General features: G+C 37.2%; 1 protein-coding gene across 5 annotated transcripts; it reads left to right on the top strand.

Annotated features, from left to right (window-relative positions):
- Positions 1-353: 353 nt before the first annotated feature.
- On the top strand, positions 354-21,587 carry LOC110003508 (nuclear GTPase SLIP-GC-like). 5 transcript variants are annotated; one of them, XM_065964298.1, is made up of 17 exons: positions 354-531; positions 5,070-5,146; positions 6,477-6,561; positions 11,354-11,570; positions 11,701-11,961; positions 12,814-13,017; positions 14,431-14,603; positions 14,838-14,919; positions 15,007-15,094; positions 15,191-15,318; positions 15,876-16,052; positions 16,153-16,310; positions 17,438-17,561; positions 18,306-18,414; positions 18,508-18,641; positions 19,105-19,186; positions 20,356-21,587. In XM_065964298.1, exons 2-17 carry the CDS (start codon positions 5,101-5,103, stop codon positions 20,439-20,441), a joined length of 2,154 nt encoding a protein of 717 aa, XP_065820370.1. In that variant the 5' UTR covers positions 354-531; positions 5,070-5,100; the 3' UTR covers positions 20,442-21,587. The 5 variants fall into 5 exon arrangements, with proteins under 5 accessions (XP_065820370.1, XP_065820371.1, XP_065820367.1 ...); XM_065964299.1 differs by having other exon boundaries at positions 5,067-5,146; positions 6,483-6,561; XM_065964295.1 differs by having other exon boundaries at positions 5,067-5,146.
- Positions 21,588-23,517: the final 1,930 nt, after the last annotated feature.

Here is a 23,517-nt window from a genome sequence, read left to right as displayed (position 1 = left end):
CCAGTAAGAGTTACCAGTGTATATCCCTCACACATGCCTGTTATCTTATTAATGAATTAGGCATTTTGTCCATCACTTTTATCTGATAGCTGCAGAACACAGCAACGGCTCCAGAGGAGAAATATGGAGAAGGAGTAAGAAATACATAATTTATTGTATGTGTCTGACAACAAGCTAGAAAAGCAAAATCAATTGGTAGTGATTAAAGAAAAACGTTTTTCAACTTGCAGCATGTGATTGTGAACAAGTTCATGAGAAAGTGAAAGAGCTGATGGCATGAAGGCGGAGCAGACACAGAGGGCTTGTGTACTTAAAGAACCTTGAATGAAACATCACTTCCATTTACAGGAAGAGGAATATTAGTCATGATTTAAGTATCAGGTCACGTAACCTCTAGTGTTTTTACCAAGACTGAGGTGATGGTGGTTTAATGACTGATTGAGACTGTTTCATTTTTATACTTAATCTGTGGAGCTTTTTGGACTTTTACCATTTTTACTTTCATCATCGTCTACAGACTCCAAAGGAATTGTAAGTAAAGCAGTGTTACATAAGATAAGAAAGGAATAGAGATGTAACTAGTTTTACTAACTCTGACTGGACGTTGTATCTTTGATTAATGTTCTGCATAACTTAAACTTCAAAAGCAGCTTCTGGTTATCTATTTCAATTTGCTACATATTTTTGAATAATGTCACAGCCTCCATCTGTCCTTTGATTTAATGAAATTCATATTAACTGTTTGAAATGTGTCAAGTTGTAAATCTGATTCAAATATAATTATTTGATGAACTTGCAGTTTCTAGTCATGGATGATTTTATTCACACATGTCACTGTAAAGTATTACCTTGCTCTCTTGACTGTAGCCGGTAATTTTCCACCAACACTGATATATTTATTCATGTGCTTATAGAAACATAGCAGATGTTGTAAACTGGCTTTGCTTACCCAAACTTGTTTTTTAATGTGTTTCCCTTCCATGCAAAGCATTAAAAATATAAATTTAAACACTGGCCACACCCTTAACGTCAGGTCGAGTAAGGTGGTGCGTTTCTGCCCCAGCACAATAATCTTAATAAATCCTGTAATAGGCTATGAGACGTGCCTTTTTTCATATCTTGCAGTGTGTTCATGCTTAAGAATATGGAGAACATCTGTTAAAATTCTCCTTACGTGTGTGATGCTTTAGTTTTTTAAAACCAGACATCTGGCATTTCCAAAATAAGTTTAGTTTTTGAATGGCCAAGATTACTCTGAATTGTTTTTCTAATAACAGATTGAGGTATGGATGAGGAAGATCTTTATTTTGTCAATGATAAAGTCATCGATAAAATACTACGGTCAAGCCAGCCGCTCCTCGAGTTTACGTGGTGAAGTGAGCCGCTCCTACATTTTAAGTGCTCACGTATTCTGATCTTTATGGTAGATGCTCCGGACTGCAGAGCGAGCAGGAGGAACAGACAGAGAGAGCGAGTCTGTTATTAATCTCCTTTTCCAGACAAAAGTGATAAATGCAGAAGTCTTACCATAAAACTGACTATGAGATACACGTGTATGAAACGGGAGCAAACAAAATACTGTTCAGGGAATAGCTTCGGAGGTCGGTGAAATTAGTTTGAGAATAATACTGCGAGTCTGCGGTAACTTCCGTTTTTCAAAATAAGGTGTTCACAATTTAAAAAACAGTTTTCATGGGAAAAAAATAGGGAAAAAAAACATGTTTTTCCATAAGTACACCATGATTCTGATATGGTTGTACTTAGCACTTCCTAGACTATACGCTTGCAGTACTATGAAGTACTTCTACTCAGTACTTTTTGAGAAATCCACTGTCAAAGTCCATAAAGAACTATAATGAGTCTTTTTTTCTGACGTTGATGTCTTGTAAAAACAAATTCTTCCATAAGTACACAATGATTCTGATATGGTTGGACTTAGTACTTCCTAGACTACATGTACAGGTACTATGATGTACTTTTACTGTGTACTTTTTGAGAAATCCATTGTCAAAGTCCCTTATAAATCACTTTAATGAGTCTTTTTTATGAATTTAATGTCCTGTAAAAACAAATTCTTCCATAAGTACACAATGATTCTGATATGGTTGGACTTAGTACTTCTTAGACTACATGTACAGGTACTATGAAGTTGTTTTACTGTGTGCTTTCTGAGAAATCCGCTGTCAAGCTCCCTTACACAGCACAGCTCTCTGCAGTGTTTTGAAGGTGACAGTACCAATTTGATACGCTCTGTCACAGCTACATGTTGCACTTTTAATATTTTGCAATAAACACACATACAAGCATTTTTCAAATATTAATAATCTGTCATGAATAAAAAATGACTATTATTATTGACATATTTTTTTTTACATTTATTTTAAACATTAACATTTTCGTAGAGCATACATATGAAATTACAAAGACTATGAACACTAACAACTACATCTATCTTTTTTCTTCAAATTTGAACCAATACAAATATTAACAAAGATTTAAACAAACAAAAAATACAGCCATCAAATTAAAAATATGAGATAAGTTTTGTCCCAAGTGCTCACATGTCTTTATTTGACATTTTTAAGTGTTTTATTTTCTGCCCTAACTGCAAAAAGCACAATCCCAATTGTTCACCCTTGCATGTTGGAGTTGTTGTTCATCCATGGCTAGGCACTGCTCATGGTACCATCTTTGGCATATGTCACACTGTTTCTGTAAAATAAAATGTGCAAACCTTTATGAACTTGTCAGGAATAGAGAATCTTCTGCAATAAAGAAACATTTCTAGTTATAGGCAGGGCAATCTATACACATAATCATCTTCTATTTAGGTTTGTATGTGGGAGTTTGTGTCCACTACATTACTCTTGCAGCATGTTTGCAATAAAATCCAACTCATTGCATTTATTTTTTAATTTGTGGGGGGAATGATGAAGAAGAGGTTGGTTTTTGAAAGAGTACAATCTCTGATAACACATGACAGCTTCTTTTTCTTGATTTTGTAAAAAATCCTTGTAATTTCAAGCATTCTTTTTTTCTATATGTGCCATAAACTTGCTTACTTTCTATATCTTTGAATTATTTAAAAATATTTTGTTAAAGTATCAAGGGGTTGAGGCTGGACTGAATTTCATTGTGTAGTGATCTGCAATGACAATAAAGGATCCATCCATCTATAACTAACAAAGACCTTAGCCCTCCAAATCCTTCATAAATACTGAACGAGACGTCTCGTCCTTAACTATTCGAAAATAAATTATTTTAGAATAGCAGAATTTAATGTGTTTGACTCTTTTGAGCATGTGTATTCTAAAAGGTATGAATTTTTTTATAACATTACTTATGTTTATGATACGTTAAAGGCTTTTTATGCAATTTTTTGACCCAGCAGATGTCGCCCTTTGAGCACCAGCATGAAACCAAAACAACTCGAGCTGCATTGTTGTGTTAGCATGCTAATGGTAGCGCTCTTTAGTTTGCTCGTATCTTCACACTGCATGTCAATTTACATAAAATGACCGTGATCTAGAAACACTTACGTGACATTCAAATAAGCAGTGAGTACAGTATGTTATTCTTCTTTTCTATAGTCCCTCACTTAAACAACTTGTATACGCGAGGGGATGAGCCGGCCGTCCCGTCCATGTAAACACGCTGTAGATACGGCTCAGACAACATCACAGACAGTGGGACTCAGGTGTCACACTCATTGTAGACAGTCATGACTCACAGAGTTATTTTCAGAGGATATAATGGATTTCTGCTATATTTACAGTATGTGTAAAATGTCGCACATTCAGCCTTTAAGACCAAATTTTGATTTAGGAACATCTCTGTGCTGCCGGTTTGTGCCAAAAGTACAGTTCAGCTCAATACATGACAGTAATGTGAAGGCTGAAACTGATTTGATGCGTTACATCAACGCTCACTGGACTTCTATATTTTCTGTTTACATTGCACTCTGTTTTAGACTGCAAATCATGAACTGCTCAACTGCACAGCTCCTCAACATCAGAAAAAAGACTCATTATAGTTCTTTATGGACTTTGACAATGGATTTCTCAAAAAGTACTCAGTAAAAGTACTTCATAGTACTGCAAGCATGTAGTCTAGGAAGTACTAAGTACAACCATATCAGAATCATGGTGTATTTATGGAAAAACATGTTTTTTTTTCTATTTTTTTCCCATGAAAACTGTTTTTTAAATTGTGAACACCTTATTTTGAAAAACGGAAGTTACCGCAGACTCGCAGTATTATTCTCAAACTAATTTCACCGACCTCCGAAGCTATTCCCTGAACAGTATTTTGTTTGCTCCCGTTTCATACACGTGTATCTCATAGTCAGTTTTATGGTAAGACTTCTGCATTTATCACTTTTGTCTGGAAAAGGAGATTAATAACAGACTCACTCTCTCTGTCTCTTCCTCCTGCTCGCTCTGCAGTCCGGAGCATTTACCATAAAGATCAGAATACGTGAGCACTTCATATTTAGGGGCGGCTCACTTCACTATGTAAACTCGAGGAGATAAAATCAGGGCCGTAACCAGGGTTTAGAAAATAGTGAGGTCCAGATTTTTCTTTTAAATGTATCCTGTTGAATCATGCAATCCGAGCATACACCCGGCCGACAACTCACACACTTACTATCTGTAAAGTGAATGATTTGCGGACTAGTGCTGAGTTTTTCCACTCTGGCTGCGTGTTGTTAAGGTGGCTGCTTTAACCTACGAGGCACAGCAAGAAACACAGAAGTGTAGTTTCTTGGCTGGTTTGAAAAAGACCCGCAGTGTAAGGCGGGTTGTGACTTTGTGGCATTACTGAGTGAGTATTTTCAAAGTAAAAGCCATCTTGTGCTTCATAGATTGATGGTAACAATTTTTGCTTTCTTGTTTTTGTAAAAATGAATGGAGGTCAAGACCTCAGTGACCTCATAGTTGGTTACGGCCATGGATAAAATTATCACAATATTTTTTTATAGCAATAATATCTCGCTTTGACAAAAACAAGTGAGAGAACGTTTTATACTCTGAGGGTCAAATTGTTCTTCTTGCCTTTTTGATAAGAAGAGAGAAGGAGCCACACGGGAGAGACCAGCAGATGGCATCACTACCTAAGAAACCACGACGTGACAAGGAACTCACAGGTATTTCATTTATTTATTGAACAAATCAAATTGAACAAAGATTTTAAAACCTCAGGTGTCAAGGATTCCAAATGGGGGAGAAGAGTTAGGAGAGTTATGACCCCCCCCCCCCCCCCCAAAATAGTAGGCCTATAGGCTGTTATTAACCCTGAAGAGATTACTTTTCTCTTCTAAGATGTTAGGTGGGGGTTGTTTCTGTTTGTATAAATCCAATGAAGAAATCGTGAAACAGACTGGAGATTATAACACCATTTAATCGGCCGAGGTCAGACAACTTCATCAAACAAGCACGCTTCCAAATCACTTGACTGACAAAGTGCTGACAAAGTAACAGTGTTCACAGTGCTGCTTATATTCTGTCAAAAAGGTGCAACCCACAAATTCCTTTCCATTTGGGTACATCACCATAAAACAATAAAGATGACATGACACTGATTTGTATATGTAACAACTGTAGACTCTCTGTCTAGCATACAGTTGTTGACAACATATGGTTGGCTCCTATCCAAACATAGATCTGCTACTACTTAGGTGCTTCGCTCATATAAGGTTACAGCTTCAGACACCTAAAGGTAGGAGCGTTAACAGGTGGTAGGCAGACTTGATTAATACATTTCACGAAGTTACAAGATTAATGAATTTCATGAAAATTCGTACTAACATAAGAGAACACTAATAAGGTTGTAATCTCATGCCTTAACTTCTTAAGAGGATTCCACTAAAAAAATAATCTACCCTTGAACCTTTCTGTTAACTTAGCTGTCATTTAATCAATGCAGCCAATCCTGTAGAAGCTATATAACTATTTGTACTTTACCCTGACCCTACCTGGTGTCAGGGCAGACCCCTTCACTTTCAGGTTCAGACGCCCCGTCTCCCTGTACCCATACAGATGATCCAGCCCTGCAGGCAACAGAAAAGGGAGATGAGCAGCGTAGTGTTAAATATGTCTACTTGCGATGGGTCCCCCGGGAGTTTATTGTTTTATTACTACAAAACAGGATAAAAATAATTAATTTAAAGAAGAATCCTGAGATAAAACAAAACATGTCTTCAGTCTATACTGCATATGGACAGTTTAAATCATTTCCCTGCTATTGAAAGGGCACTTTGTGCACTTACATGAACATTGGATTGTTAAAATAAGACCCAATTATGTTTTAAACTCTGAAAAACATTTTGCAAGAGGCTGTAAAAGCCTGAAGATACTATCTAAGACATTCTAACTGTTTCAGAAGAGAACGGCTCTCTCATGCTCTACATTTATTTCCTCTCTTTGTAAAACGATATTGATACATTTGTCTTTTTTTCTCTACTTTCACTCCAACAGGAGAAGATGTACTGCCTGAAGTGGAAAAAATCATGGCAAGTGTTGAGAGTAGGCTACCTCAGACAGAGCTCAAGGATTTTCTAGAGTAAGTAATACATTTTTTATATTGCATATTATTATTAGTTTTAGCGGACATGCTTACAAAGACATTAGCAACTGATCTCTGGAGTTGAGTCATTCATTTTGCAATTAATTTCTCCTATTCTGACTGTATTCTCTTGACAATGACCTGTGCCCATCACAAGTTAAAATCTGATATCATTCTCTTTCCCTTTTTATTTATATAAAAACCTACAACCCAATTTCCTAGAAAGTTGGGACATTGTGTAAATATAAATATGATTTACCTGTACAAAACAATGAAACCCCATATTTAGCTGAAACTAACATAAAGAAAATCAAATGTTGAAACTGAGAAATGTCATTGTTTATAGGAAATATAAACCCATTTTAATCTTTATGCAAGCAGCACATTCTATTTAGATTTAACACAACATCCCAATTTTTCAGGAACTGGGATTGTATTTGACCTCTATGTAATTCATCACTACCCATGCATTTCAACATACCTTACATATTTATTATATGTAAGAAAATTTTTGTTTTGAACAATTAAATTGCCTCTAAAAGTGTTCCTGTTTTCCTGCTTAACACGGAACAAAGTTCTTGCTGCAGAATATAGTGGCTGGTATGAAATCATTAAGATTTAAAATAATACTTTTATTGAGTTAATTTTCACATTAAAAAGGAGAAACAAACAACATGGAAAATCAAATAGGAAAATAAGAAGAACAGTGTGGGCGACAGTTGAAAACAATGATCATGAATTATATCCAAGTCCAAAAGAGTCACAAGAAGATGGTGTCATCCTCCTTTTCAACACTTTTTCTGGCTTCTTAAAAAAAGGTTGATACTTTATTAGTTAATGGTTACTTTACATAGCAACCTCTGCCATCTGTATGTGAATGGGTACCACCACTACTTGAATACAGAATTACTGATCCCAGGTTTAAACTGAGGATCTATTGCAGGTCAAGTCAATAATTTGATGTCCACCTCAAGGGGCAACCTCCAGTCTCGAAAAATGAAGCCTATGCGGAAGTACAAAAAACTGCAGTTCCTCGAGGTTCCGCTTGAGGCTAGCTGCAGAAGCGCCGGAAGTGCCATAAGCCCACAGCCAAAAAAGCCCGTTTTTACCACAGGAATCAACATGTTTACAGCCTGGTTCAAAAAACGACCATCCAACAAGTTGATGCTTCAGTTTTTTTCGGTAAGTGATATAGTAGTGTTATATTTACTGCTTACTCATGTGTTTATATTTACGGACCTAGCTTGTTTAGCGTTAGCTTGTAAACCAGTCGACTAACTGTGTAGCTCATTATTTACATTATTTATATTATTTACATTATTTACGGTCAATGATTTAGAAATGTTTGTTGTTAAGATGTTGTTCTTGAAAATAATGAGTTTGTGTGATGTTAGAAGCTAAAGGTTCACCTCGGTGGTTATCTGACGTTATGATGAATGTTATACTCCGCGTAAATGTGGACATTAAAAAACAAACTTTGTGTAGTAATTATCCGTCAGTAACATAAACTGAACTCAACCTAATGTGCTGTGTAGGTTATAGAGGATGACATTAAAGTTACATGGTTGATGTAGTGTCTTAAGATTTGAGCAAACTGTTACCAAATTTAAAAAAAAATGCACTTTGTAAAAGCATCTGTAATTTAAGAACTATATTAATAACCATATTAATTTTCACTGAACTCATACACAGAATATAGCAGTAGAAATATAAAATATAAATAACATATGGAATGAAAATAAGATATAAAGCACATAGATATAAAGTATAAGAAATAGTTTGAAGAATACAGCCATGTACTGAGCTCATGTTAATAATAAATGAGTTACTGTATGTTCTGTACTAAAGCACAGAGAGTTGGGACCTGTTAATGATTTAAATAATTCAGATTATATTTGTTTCATGTTAAGATGAAGTACTATCCACAATAAACTGCTTAATTTTTCCTCACACAAAATCTGAGACCATTTGATGTGGAATATCATTGTGTGAGTGAGAGAGCTGAAAACAGCATGATTACAATAAGGTTTATCTTCTTAACTTTGAATAGATGTTGATTACCTGAATACTGTACCTTTGTTGTCTGGGTAGTACACTGTTGAATTTATAAATGTGCTCTTACACACAGATGAATACAGAAAAATAGATGAGAACAAACAAAATGATTTAATGTATAACTGATATTTTCTCTCTTTCTTTGCCATCCTGAAGACCTCTCACTAAAAGTCCATGTTCTCCTGGATCCATGTCACATGCTCAAGCTTCTTCAGAATGACTTTTCAACAGTTGAAGTTTTGCTGAGAGAAGATGGCCAGCAGATAAGACGGCAGTACATGAAGGAGCTCCACAAGCTTCAGAAGAAGGAGGAGGGTTTGCACCTTGGAAGACTGTATTCATGTTGTTCAAATAAAACTAGATCTCCTCCAAACAACTTGCAATCAAACTATTTTCTTCCCATTTTAAAACCCTTTGTCCAGTTTAGATGGGAGAAGTTGATATTATGTGATATTGATCTGGGAAGACTACATTTCTAAATCATTTTTAGTTATTGATCTTATTTACTCTCTATGTATCTTGATTTAAGAATGGGGCTGTGTTTAAGGTCATCATTTTGCAATGACTCTGTTCCATCCCACTTTCAGAAATGAACTACATTAGTATTTGGTAAAAAAAAATGTCGAAAGAATAAGAAGTTGTGTAAAAGTAGACTTCCTTCCCTTAGCTATTGAGTTGAGCGTTAATGCACATTTTAGTCTTGTCATTTCAAATCTGAAATGTATACTCGTAAGTAGACAAAAAGGAGTGCATTTATATAGAAATATTTATTTAATCTGAAAAACAACATTAAAAAAAATCTGTTTTTACAGCAGAGATTAACATGTTCACAGCTTGGTACAAAACAAACAAACAGGTGTGACTAGCTCATGTCTCGATGGACACACACTGTATGGGGGGTGAATGTTTTGATGACTCATCAGTTTTGATTTGATGAAGGATAATAGTTATTCACAATAAGGCGTGTAGCTGACCAGCTTGACAGGCGGGCGCGGTGTAACGGTTTGTCAAGAGGCTTAAAACACGCCTCAGCTCTCAGTCTGTGGGTGACATCACTCAGGCCATCCGGGGGAGACCTCCCTCACAGCGAGCTGTTGAAGAGAAGCAACCGAAGTCCACCCCAGAAGAACCAACAAATGCAGATGTTGTTGAAGCTCAGGTTTCTTCCTCTGTCTCTGCAGCTCTCTGGGCACCTCGACGGACCAGTCACCAATAATCCACATTGTGTCTATAGGAGAAATACAAAGGTGTTCAAGTAATGCCTCAGACAAGACAAAATGTACAGTTAACTACATGTGACAGCTCAGGGTGTTTTTTTGTTATGAGCCACATCTGCAGGAATAATATTGAACAAGGTAGCTGCAGCTCCTAATAATAGATGCCAGTCTTAAACACTATTTTTTCTAATACTTAAAGTTTTTGGTGTGAAGCTGACACTGTCCACAGACTCCATGACTTCACGGGGGTTCTATAGAAAACAAATGTCTTATAATAAATACTAAATAATTATTTTTCAATTGTCATGTTCACCTCATCGCTGTTGACATCAGTAAATATAAGACACAGACATTCCTCTTTTTGTCAGAACAGTAACATGAACTGTATGCTTTGTAATATTGATTTCTTCTGGATGTCTCATATTTATTTACAGTCTATGGATAAAACTTTGTTAATGTATTGCTCTGCTAACACTGACAAAGTCTAACTGCTCTGACAAATAACTAATAACCATGATTGTATATTTAAAAAAGTGTAGTTTTAAGACTTTAATTAAATATTTGGGTTGAATATAATTAGTTTTAACTGTGTTGTAGAAAAGTTAAATGTTAACTTACTGTTTGTAGAGTTTTCTCAGGACGAACAGGAATAGTTGATGATAGCAGCCTAGCTGTTAGCTATGCTGTGAAGTGGACTGCTAACGTCGAGCTGAATGGGCGGAGTTAAGTCCCGCCGGTCCCGCCTTACTGCTGTCGTTAGGTTGATCCGAAGTTAGGTTGAAACTGCAAATCCAATATGGATGCGGCCCTCGATTGGATTCATTTTCTGCCTATGTCACAGACGGGTCAGGGTTCGTCCAGTAATATTTACAGCCTATGGTCCACCTCCATATTTTACTCTTTTATAATCTTACCCCAGATGTTGAGAGTTTGTCATCCATTCATTCATTCAATTATTTTTGCACTTTTTTGGCTCGACTTATTCACCTTGTCCCCTAATGATTATTCAAGTTTGAATATTTCAATATTAGTTCAGGTCTTTCCATCTTGCCTGGACAAAGGGCAGCAGGGGGGTAAATCTGTGACGTGAGCTGTCATGAATCTAAAACCTGATTCATGCTTAATTCACCTTGTGGCAATATGTTTTTTAAGCTTTGTTTGGCCCACATGAAAGCTCCTTTTTTTTTAATGATGTGCGAGTCTCTGTTGGCTAAACTCTGCTGCTGCTGCTGCTGTATGACCGTGTGACAGCTGGTCAACAAATGTAATAGCTAGATCGATAGATAGATACTTGATCTCGAGGGGAATTCAAAGCATCCAGTAGCAGGTTACAAAGACGTACATGATATGAAACATTTGTTACAAATTAACCACAAATCGATGCCCCCCCTCCCATACATACAGTATTAACCCGAAAACAAAGATTTAAAGAATACCCCTAAAACATTACTGACACATTATTTCATTGTTTAATTTCCAAATAAATCAAAAAATATATTTAATCCTTTGTTCAACAGAAAAAAAATTGGTGGTTTGAAGAAAGAAAAGAGGGAGCTGGTTGGTGTCTTTGGAAGAACAGGGGCTGGAAAAAGCTCTTTAATAAATGCTGTCATTGGAGAGGATGATCTCTTGCCCTCAGGAAATTACAAAGCATGTACAACTGTCATCATTAAGGTGGAGGCTAACAAGCAGAACCAGAACTATGAGGCAGAGATTGAATTCATCACAAAAGAGGTAAAACCTGCTTAATGAGTACTTGTCACTTTTCAAAAAGTTATGATATTGCTGCTCATCACTTTGCTTCATGCATTTTTTTTTTCATTTGATTCCATGAAACTATGTTAAAAGATTACTTTTTCATCAGGAGTTCGAGGAAGATGTGCAGGGCTGTAAAAAAATCTTACTGAATGATGCAGACAATGAAAAGGAAAATGGCGATGAACGTGACAATGCTGACAAGATCAATTATAAAGAGGTTAAAAAGGATGCTGTTGAGATGCTGTCAGCAGTGTATGGAGGACAATGGAAAGAAATATTGGACAAGAACGGTTTCATGGATCGGAAACATTCAAAAGAAATTCTACAACTTCTCAATTCTAAGAAGAAGACCTTGTCCTTTGGAAAAGTAAGTTATAGAATAAATGTTAGTGTTATTAAAGGGCTTATGCTTTTTCTGGTTTTATATGCTCTTTAGTGTGTTTTCCATGTATCTTGTGCATGATTAGGCACATCTATGTGCAAAAATTCGAAGTCCGCGGAAACGCAGCTTCTCCTACGTCCTCCTGTTAGCTGTAGCATTAGCTGCATGTAACGCTCGGTTCTAGCCCCCTCGAAAAAAAATTGCCAGTGTTACGTCTTGTCAGTGTGAGATCACTGATCTAAGCCCATTGGCTCGTTGTGGCAAGCCCAGCAGATCATGTTGTACGCCCGTTAACTTCTGTAGCACGCCCACGATATGCCGTAGCCTGCAGTAGTGCTAAGGTGCTAATGTTTTTGCTCCCCGGCCCTCGGAGCCAGAGTGGCTGAATGACTGACCAATTACGGCAGAGCCGACAGGCCGACCAATCAGATCAGACTTGGCACACGTGGGGACTCTGAACGTGGGCACTTCAGAGCCTTAGAGAGAGAGTCAGAAGCGAGCCGGTGCATGAAGCGGCAGTACATGAAAACAGACACTTTTTAAAAAACTTTAGCTATTGTGAACATACTTTAGTAGGTACATAGATTAAATATATGAACCCCAAAAAGGGCATAATATGGGCTCTTTAAGTTTTTTTTTTGTTTTTTTTTAAAGAGTGAACTTGATCCTAAATAGAAACAATCACATATCAAAATGTACCATTCATAGCAAAATCATTTAGGACCTTGTCCACTAGTAACCAGATTGTCTGTGCAACCAATTGTCAATTACCCATCAGGATGTTGTATTCACCATGGTGCATCAAAATAAAATCCTGAATCTTATCATTTATTGCAGGCTGAAGAGCTCTCTGCAGAACTTGTCAAATACACAAGAAGCAGATCAAAGGACAGAGATGGTCAAGTAAATAGGTGGTTTTGGCCCCTGGTGAAGTGTGTTACTATCAGGGTGCCAAATAATCACCTTCTTCAGAATGTCACACTTGTGGATCTACCTGGAAATGGGGACCGCAACAAGAGCAGAGATGAAATGTGGAAAGGGGTAAATAACTTACTGTAAAATCCAGTGTATAACAAGAACTTTTGATACCTATTTTTTCATCATAAACGTTGGCTGCGTCTTATAGACCGGTGCGACCAATATATCTTTATAAAATGCTGACACACTCGCTGTCATTATGGCGGGTGCAGCAGCCACTATCACATTTTTAAAGAACCTGATGGGATTAAAAATACATCCCCATTCATTGTGTATTGAAAGCTGATTGCACGCTGTGCTGAGGAAGACAGTCACAGACCAGGCTGGCTGCGCGACTTTTTCACTTATTTTCTCCCTTACAAGGTCATAATCACGCATTTACAGAAAACAGTGGGAAATTGTTCCCTAAATAATCCTTGTCCAGTGTTCTTTTGATTGAAATAGTCCCAAAGTTAAAGAGTGACCATCGGAGTCAGGCAGCACGACTTGCAAGTTAAGGCCCTTACACAACAAGGAGATCGTCGGCTGTCGGTCCGTTGTTGAGCAGTTGTCGCCCTAGTTTTTGCGGTGTGTCCAGCTCTGTCGCTACCCGTCGGCCCCATTTGGCCTTTTTTCGGCCGTGGAATCGGCTTGAGCCGCCGCGGTTGGGTGTAAGAATCTCTCTGATTGGCTGTTCAGCTAAATGAAACAGGTGGACCAGTGCACAAGAAGAAATTCTTGCCTTGTCTATATTCTTCTATTCTTGTTCCACTAATATAAGACCAAGGGCTGACAACGGCAGTGCCATTTTTAACCTTTTATCTGACATTATTCTCGATATGCAGTACCTATATTACGAGTGTTGAGCGACAGCGGTGAGAATATTGTTTTCTTGTATCACAACAACGGTTTATTTATCCGCGTTGTTCCTCGTCCTCTTCCGGTTTTCGCTTTTTGGAATGACTATTACAGAATACCGCCGCCTGCTGACATGGAGAGTTATTGCCTCATGCATGCGCATAACGTACATGTTGATTGGCCGTCGGCTGTAGTCTTTGCGGTGTGTTCTAGTACAACTTTTTCGCCAAGACAGGCAGCCTTCGTCGCCACTAGTTCTTTGCCATCTGCTTGGTGTGTCAGGGCCTTTAGGGGTCTGTGCCTCACAACTTTCACTGCAAGCTGAGAACTCAACTACCATACTCTAGCTAGTAGGGGTGCAAACTCCCAAAAATGAGCTGCACAGAAATTGCACGTTGTAGACTTCGCTTAACACTGTAGAAATCCTCACCCAGGAAGACAGTTTAAACTTTTTTTTCTCTCTGAGAGACTGCAAAACTTCAAAACAGGGTGCATCTTATATACCGGTGCAATTAATATTCCAGATTGTACGGTAAATGCTTTACTGTATTATCATCTTTTATTAATAGTGTAACATTATTTTATTACAAAGTGCTGATATTTAGTTATTCACAATTAGATTTTATTTTATCCTTCTAGGTTGTTGGAAGATGTTCCACTGTGTGGATCGTGGCTGACATTAACAGAGCAGCATCAGAGAAAGAAACATGGGAGATTCTGAACAGTAGCCTTATTGGAAATGGTGGCCAATGTCAGCACATTCACTTCATCTGCACCAAGTCTGATCAAATTGGACGTCATAAAGGTCAAAGGTCAGTGATTTTTTTTCAAACATTATAATTATATTCAAACACTGATAAGATGTCCCCCTACCTAATGTGTATACCATCACAATCAGGCTATAAACTGCGTGCCTTGTTTATGAAGAAAATAAAAAACGGTCCAGGCCTTACCTGCATCTTGTTGAACATCACTAGCCTTCCATTGGTGTTGTTCTCATTTCTCTCAAGTGTTGCTAATCAGATGATACTGATCTCTTCTAACAGTTCAGTGGAAGCCATAAGAGAGAGGAACGAGGAAGTAAAGGTGGAAGTGAAGGATCACTTTAGGGAACAACAGATGGATACGGTGAGTTTTGTAGACTGACGACAACAAAACACGAAGCTGTTCTATAACTGCAATCCCACCTTAAAATGATTCATTTTATTTTTTCAGAGACATTTCAGTGATGAATGTTTCAAAGTGTTCACAGTGAGCGCCATTGAGTTTCAGGACAAAGAATTGCTTGAACCTGCTGACACTGGTAGGTGATCCCCCCATGGAACAGTTAGTGGATTATTTAATGTTTATAACATGTGAAAAGTGTCTAAGAATATTGTTATGTATTTATTATTTACAGAAATCCCTGAACTTCAGAAGATTTTGCAAAAACTTAATGACAATCACTCAGAGACACGGAACTACTGGTATGTGTCAGGAGCGTATGGGATACTGTCCTTAATTCAAGGGGCCCGCTGTGGAGGAGGGGTAAGATAATGTAACAACACTTTCATTCTGTTTACGTATCAGAATTATTCGGGCTGTATAAATAAAATGTTAATTTTTTATTAAATAAATGCAGAAAAAATAAGGTAACAATAAACTTGAGCCTAATTTATTGCACTCTGACGTTAAACGTTGCATACAACCGGTCACATCAGCTTTTAAACTTGATGAAAAAAATGCTAAAGATGTCATGGGCTTTTGTTTTTTATTATTTCACACACACACACACACACACACACACACACACACACACACACAGAGACACACACACACACACACACACACACACACACACACAGAAACATTCCCCTGTGATGCTTTAGCTCTAGGAATTACCTGAGGGGTAATCAGCTGATCTTTTATATTACCCCTCAGGTAACGATCTCACAATCTCTTAAAAACTGTTCCAACATTTTCTGTTAAATAAACCATAACCAGGTAATTATGAAGAATTAAAAAAGATAATTGAAAGAAAGCCCAGAAAGGGGGAAGTGTAGATTAAATGTTTTGAATTTTAAATGTTTTCTGTTTGATTTCAGGCTACGGTAAAAACAGAAGTGAGCAAAGTCCTTACAGAAACAATGAAGTGTGGACATGAACAAGTCCAAAAGTCCATGCAAGAGGCCACAGATGCTTTGGAAGAATGTCTCAAGCGTGGGGTTGAGAACTCTAAAAGTTCATGTGATGATGTCTTGAAGTCCTTTTTATGTCCTGAGGTACCTGAATATTATGTTTTCATAACAAAACCACAGATTGTCCAACCCATACTTAAATTATTAGTGTCTAATGAAATATTCTAATTTTGTTTTGTTTCAGAGGAAGGGAAAAGGAAGTGGTTTTCACAAGACACTGAAATGTGTAATCGACAACTATGGTGTCCACAAAACAACAGCAGGGAAACACTTAAACCTCAATGAGGATTTAGCTGCAAAGCTGATGGACAGCATTGATGAAGAATTCAGAAAGACCTTCCCGTAAGGAATTACTAAACAAGGAAAAAAAATTGCCTCCTAAAAACGACGGCAAAGAGCATATTAAGACAATTATTGTATACAATGCAGTAATGAAACATAAAACATAGATCAATCGTTTTTGCGTTGTGCCAAAACATAACAAAAGTTATGTCAAGAAACTTTAGAAAAAGAGCAGAGCTGTTTTAGAAACCACATGCTACATACTCCTGTTGAACATAGCATGCCGTATGTACTTCATATTACCTTCAACAGTAGTATGACTGCCAGTCTGTGGTTATTTTGCAGTATGCCAGGCCCGACTAAGCTGGTTTCTGGTCTTAGAATGCATTGGAATAAAAAAAGTAACAGCCCAGCTGACAACAAACGCCACTACAGGGTAGCATCCACTTACAGTCTGGAAAAAGCTGACGAGTGATTAATTTAGATTTTCAGCATTTTGAGAATCAAACAAGTTGATGGTGGTATCTTTGTGTGGTTTGGTCGGATTGTGATTATTTCTCGGGACACAATGGCCGTTGCTGTCCATCATCTCTGACCTGGTGCTTTGACTTGTGGGAAACAGTACGCAAGGACGACTGGTCTGATGCATATAATGTTTGTGCACCTCGCTCAGACCCCGATCAGTACGACGTCCGGATAGTTTTGGCATACAGGGGATCTCGGATTTGTTCGCATACTGCATACTGCATTCTGGCCAAATCAGTGCGTACTACTAATTTAAATTAGTTGGTGGTTTCAGAAAAAGCCCAGGTGAAACCTGTACTCCATGTTGTATGATTAAAATAAACCCAACACGAGTCCACCATAAGCAAACCTTTGGCAGCATTTATGCGAAGGAAAACTGTCCTTCTAACCAGCAGTTACCTTGAGCACCCGGCTAATGGTGAACAGTTTTAAAAAAGTATTCAGATAGAAATTAAGGAGATGGATTGGGCTGTAAACTTAAAATTGGCTGTCAAGTTTTCCAAGCTGAGTGGGCAAAACTAAGAACAAGACTATCGAAACAGTTGTGATTAAGTTCAGGTCTATGTTGGATTCTGCCACTCCATCTGCTACAGCTGAAATTATTTAATTTGAAACTTGTCCGGTCTTACTTAATGAAAGAGCTACTTATGAACATGTTTCAGAACTGAATCAAATCCTGGACCATTCAACGGGACCATCAGTTCCTTTTCACTCGACACTGGGAAGCTGATTAAAAATCGGAAGTACAAAGACGTGAAACTGCAACTGGAATTTCTCAGGACTGAGGTAAAAGAAGGAATAATTCAATCTAATGACTGATCAAGTAGTTTGTCGAGCAAATCAACATTAACCTGACGTTTGTGACTAATGTATGGAATAAAGAGAAAACATGCAAAAGTGAAACCAAAACATTGTTATTTATTCAGCTCTAAACATTATATACACTGCCTATGAAGAACACCATCAATATAAGGGATTATATTAGGGATAATATTAGGGATGCACAATACATATCAGTTCAGATGATTAATTGGCCAATATTACGGATATATATATTTTTTTATAATCATTATTAACAATAATGGCGTTCATTTATGTTTTACGGTGTACATATGTGAGTGTGCTCAAGGCACAGAACGATGTTACTGATGTGAATGAAGCCCAGAGGGGAGGGGGAAAGAATTGTGCCGAATGTGAAAAAAACCTAAAACGGGGGCTAGTCAACTGCTGGCTTATACTATGTGTTGGGCCTCATTGGTTATCTGCAGAAAGTGAAAAATAACTTTTACATGGTTAAAGTTAAAAAATATATTCTAAAGGCCTAACTATTTTTTGTTTTTCGTTGTTGACATTAGTATACTACGTTAATGTAGGTCTATATATATACCTTTACTGATTATATTCTTAGGAGCAGGTAATTATCGATATTGGCTTAATAAAATTCATATTGTGCGTCCCTAAATATAATAAATATTAGCCATTTAAATTAGAGGGTCTACAACACAGCTTGTTCTTTATCCTCTCTCTTAGGAAGAAAAAATAAAGATCGAACTCCAAGAAACCATCCGGCAGCGTAAGAAAGAAATGTACAGCGGCCTGACGACAACAATCAAGGAAACCATGCAAACATGCTACGAAGGTAAGAGAAAAGATCTTGGCACATGAAACCTGACACTGAATCAAAACATTTAACATGAAATGTAATTCATTCAAATATTCTGTTTCATTGTAGATGCTCAAAAATGTGAAGGAAAAGGAAGACTAGAAAACTCTAGGGAAATCATAAGGAAGCATGTTGATGCTAATAAGAACACCATGTTTGAGAAGGCTAAAGATGAAATGATGTCAAAACTGAAAAACCTGAAGGTTTGTCACATTATAAGTTGAATGTTGTGTTTTAAAGGCTGCAGCGTGGGTGAAGAGCCCAAGACTAATTCTCACTCTGTGGGACAATAAAGTAAACCTTGATTTTTATCTCGATTTTTATCCAAACTCAAAAGATAATAATACAGCAAAAAACGTTGCACAGTTTGATTATTTTATGGTTCAATAGAACATTTCTACTATCATCAGGTGATGTGTATCATTGAGAAAATTACTTTTGCAATTAAAACACTGCAGTCAGTGTAACAAAAAAATACATTTTGCTGTTAAATATTACAGTACAACAGAAAAAAAAATCCTATAGAAAAATATTTAGCTTTTCAGTTTTCTGAGCAGCCCAGTGAACACACGTTTAACCTGTTACTTAACATAAGATCCAGAATATGTTGAACACTATATTTAAATGCCCTGGTAATACATTTGAAATATTTTGATGCCGATTTAGGAGGAAATCCTGAAGAAACTGAACGACACAATGAAGGAGTCTATTGAGCGCGCTCTCAATTCAGATGAACAATCACTTCCAGGTAATGTGGATGTTTAGAAATTAAAAATGATTTTGCCAAAATGTACTCTGCCTGTCACATTGGTGTTGCACAATAGCTCAATCGTGTCCCCTAGAACAGGGTTTCTCAAACTATTTAGCCCGTGACCCCCAAAATAACGGTGCCAGAGACTGGGGACCCCCACTGTCCCTGGAAGTTGTTAAAGCATTTAAAGCAGCACACACTAATAGGCATATCCAAACACTGGGATTAGTAAACACAAAAAAACACAGCAGCCTATAATAATTGTATTATTTCATTGTGTCTGTGTGCATTTTTATTTACAAAGAGCAACAGACACCTACATTTTTACATTCTTGTGCAAAGTTACATTAGAAAGATTTTTTACAAATTACTTTCATTTCATCACAGATCTCACTTTATTTTAAATTCAACAACTTTTTGTATATAATTTTACAATAATGGGTAAATGTGCAATTTTAAGTCACTTCAAATGTTTATTTGTTTATGGAAGGTCATCTTGCGACCCCCCTCTCAGTGTCTTGCGACTCCCCAGGGGGTCCTGACCCCCACTTTTGAACGAACATCAAGGAGGTGCAGGGCAGTGCAAAAACAGCAGGCCTAGGAAGAAGATATACCTGCACACCTGCAAAAAAACAAAAATTATTACCTGAAGAAGACCTCTGGGGGAAATGTTGGGATTGTGATGGAATAAAAACTTTTGTGGCATTTGAGCAAGTGTGCAGGTATATCTTGTTCCTCAATAGTGTCCCCTAAAAAATGTTTACTACACAATCCAGCACATTTCACTGATGTACTTTATGTGGGTTAGGTATCTAACACGTCCAGTCATACATACAAGCCTGTGATATCTAAAGATACAAACAGGGAGTTCACACATGGATGTTATTTTGAAAATTTGATGTATTTATGACCATGGCAGAACAAAAAAAAAGACATTTCCCCACAAGACAGGAAGTTCACATATATCTGCATACAATATGTGTGAAATGTCAGGTTTAATCCCAGCCTGAAAAAACTTCCATGCTAATATTCATCCATAGAAATATAGTCACCTACTAAGAGGATATTACAAGTTTTTGCTTTTGCCAGATTCTGAAGCAGATTATCTTCACACCAAAGTGCAAAGACATTTTTCCAAGGTTGAAGTTTAACTTTTTGTGTTTTAGATGTCAAAAAGGAGCTTGAGACGGTGACAAAATACTATCAAGAACTGAAGAAAAACACACATGAAGGAACATCACCAGTTAGGTAAAACATTTTTTTTAAAGTAGATAATGCTGTGATTTTAAACTGTAAGAAATTGCTTCACTTATTTTTATAACAGTTGCTAACAATGCTTCTATTCACACTAGTGCTGATCAACCCGGCCCGTCATCTGCACAGGTAAGTTTAAGTAAAAGTGATGATTAAAAGTTAACATTCTGGTAGACAATGAAATGGTAATATGAAAGTTATCAGTAGAATATCACAACCTTTGTGTTTAACTCTCTTGTGGATATTTCAGGTTTACCTGATGCAGAGAAACAGCTGAGGCCTGTTTAACCACTGAGGGTCCCACAGGGAACATTGAAAAGTCAAACGAGGCTTCTGGATTTGGTCTCAACCTTTTCTTCAGGTTGTTATTTCTGCTCTCTCTTTTTGTTGACATGTTTGATGTGAGTTTCAGAGATGTTAGATTAGTGATAGGACAGTTTTCCTTTTGATTAGTTGTGGTGGGCCTCAGGCCAGAAATTGCAATGGGTGGTGGAGGGTCGGGGGGGATGTTGTGTTTTCATGATAATCGTTTCTTTTTTCGGCCTTTTTGCCTTTATTAGATAGGACAGCTGAAGAGAGACAAGAAATATTGGGAGGAGAGAGTGGAGGGATGACATGCAGCAAAGGGCCAAGGTCGGATTCAAACCCACAGCTGCTGCTTAGGAATGTAGCCTCCGTACATGGGACATGACATAACCGTTAAGCAATCCAGCGCCCCTTTCATGTTTCTACCATTTTTTCAGCTAGACATCAACTTCTTTAATAATTCAGGTTTTTTAATTCTTGAAGATGTGTTTTTTTGTGAGTGTTTTTATTTTATGAATTTAGAAGTGGATGATTTGATGTACTCCCTGCAGTTTCACTGATTATTACTGCATCTTATTAAATCTTGAACCTTAATCAAAGAATTAAGATTTTAGGCATTTCAAGGGCTGATCTTGTTCTTTTGTGATGATTAAGGACAAGACTGTTTTTACTGGGATACAAAACTTAAATCTGTGATGATATATTAAGGGTGAAATAGAAGTTCATTTTATTGTTAGACCAACTTTTCTTGCTTCCTGATATGAATTGTACAATGTTTTTTTCACTGATTATAAATTAATTATAGCACCTCATGCAATAAATCTCCATAAAATGTAAATGTTGTTACCTTTTTATCTTTAATATGAATCTGATACACAGAAGATGCTCATTTAAGAGACATGTTGGGGTTTTATGTTATAAGTGATGTTGGGTTTTAGATCAAAATGTGGTTATTTAATTGATATTAATCATTATCCTTAATAAGTTATTAATATAAATTAACAATATTATTCAACTTGCACTAATAAGAACGGGGCACCACACTGAAATCACGGAAAAATTACCAAATTATCACCATATTATTCATAATTAATAACATGTATTTAATAAATTGAAGGCGTGAAATCCGAACACTAGCCCTCGCACCCAGCTTATATCACAATGCAAATACACCAGTAATCACAAACAACTGCTCTCTTAACTTAAAACAGAATTTATTTAACAAGCAGCATCAACTGCAATCAATGAAACTCAATCAAACAAATAACTACTATAAACTAAACTACAGCAAACAAAGTATTTACAAGCAAACAGTGTGGCACATGTGTGGTTGTGTATGTGTGTGAGAAAGAGAGAGAGGGATAGGAAGAAGACAAGATGGCGGGGAAGCACCATGTGGTTACGTCACATGGGGCAAAATGGTGGACAACAAAGCCGTGTGGCGTGCGTGTGTCTGTGAGAGAGAGTCAACAAGATGTTGAGAGAGAGAAAGAGCACCATGTGGAGCTTCGTCAGGTAGGTACAAAATGGTGGACAACAAAGGGAGCTGTGTGGTTTAGTAACTATAACATAAACACCAGAAAACCAGTGAACGGATTCAACAGCAGGTACACTGGTCTTTCTGATGGTGAAAGCAGATAAGAGAGAAATCATTTTCTACACATATCAGAGTGGCAGTTGCCCTTAGTTTAAGCTATTGATTGTTTTATATAATAGTTGTGAAGAGTGAAGAGAAACCGAGCCGCCGGGAAGAGACTGACAAGGTCCCGGACCCGGATTCAGCCTGCACACACAGGAGTTCGGTTAGTTCCGTTAAAGTTTTACAGCAGACAGATTATGACTAAACGTTGACGTTATCTGACCTTCATCGCAATTTATCTGTTGTTTGTAATGTTAGATGGTTTAGCCTAACATATTCAACTGAGAGTGGTCAGGCGAAGCTAACGTGTATACCTGACAGCTACTTTCCCAAATATCATCAGTTATATCACCAGGTATAGGCGATATAACTGTGAGGAGTACATTATTTGGTGAATTCACCACAATGGTGATGCAATACAAGTGCAAACACTGATTTCTCCACGGGGATGCTTTCAAAATTGTATTCTCATGTGAAGACGCCTATTTAAAATAAAGAAAAGCAAACAAGCAATAAATATCCATTGTTAAACTTTCCTCAGAGCAGTCTGCTGTGGAACAGTCGTTAATGGAAGTTTACTTTTAACACCCTGGCTACCACCTAGCATAAAGACATGTTACCCCATATCACCACACACATAATCAACAAAGACAAAATGATTTACATTTTGGGATCTACCTTTTCACAATGACAAAAAGAGTTTCCCTTGAAATAGACTGTTTCTTGTTTTACAGGTTTATGGTGAGGATAAACCCAGACAACACCAAATGCACTTCAAGGGTCCAGGTCAGCCAAAGGAGTGGCAAGACAGTCCAGCTAAAGGCTACAGCCGTGAATCCCCGAGTTGCATCCTTTCTCAAGGACTTTTTAGACTTCGACTGGCATGTAGCAAATAGTTGTTTGATGCTGTAATAATGTTAAACATTTCAAATGTTGCATCTTTAATGTTTAAAAAAAAGAAAATTAGAAATGTTCCTGTTGTGTTTCTACTTAAAACAAGGAACTCTTGACCTGTCAGCTGTACTTGTTCTAGCATAGGATGGGGGATTGTCTGCATTTTACAGTTACATTTGACAAAAAAAATCTGTCTTTTTTTCTTCATTCATTAAAACGAACAAAATACTTGTTG

The sequence above is a fragment of the Labrus bergylta genome, chromosome 16 (assembly GCF_963930695.1).
Source record: "Labrus bergylta chromosome 16, fLabBer1.1, whole genome shotgun sequence".
NCBI classification, from domain to species: domain Eukaryota; kingdom Metazoa; phylum Chordata; class Actinopteri; order Labriformes; family Labridae; genus Labrus; species Labrus bergylta.
Note: the sequence above shows the minus strand (reverse complement) of the source record. Positions and strands in the feature narration are given on the sequence as shown.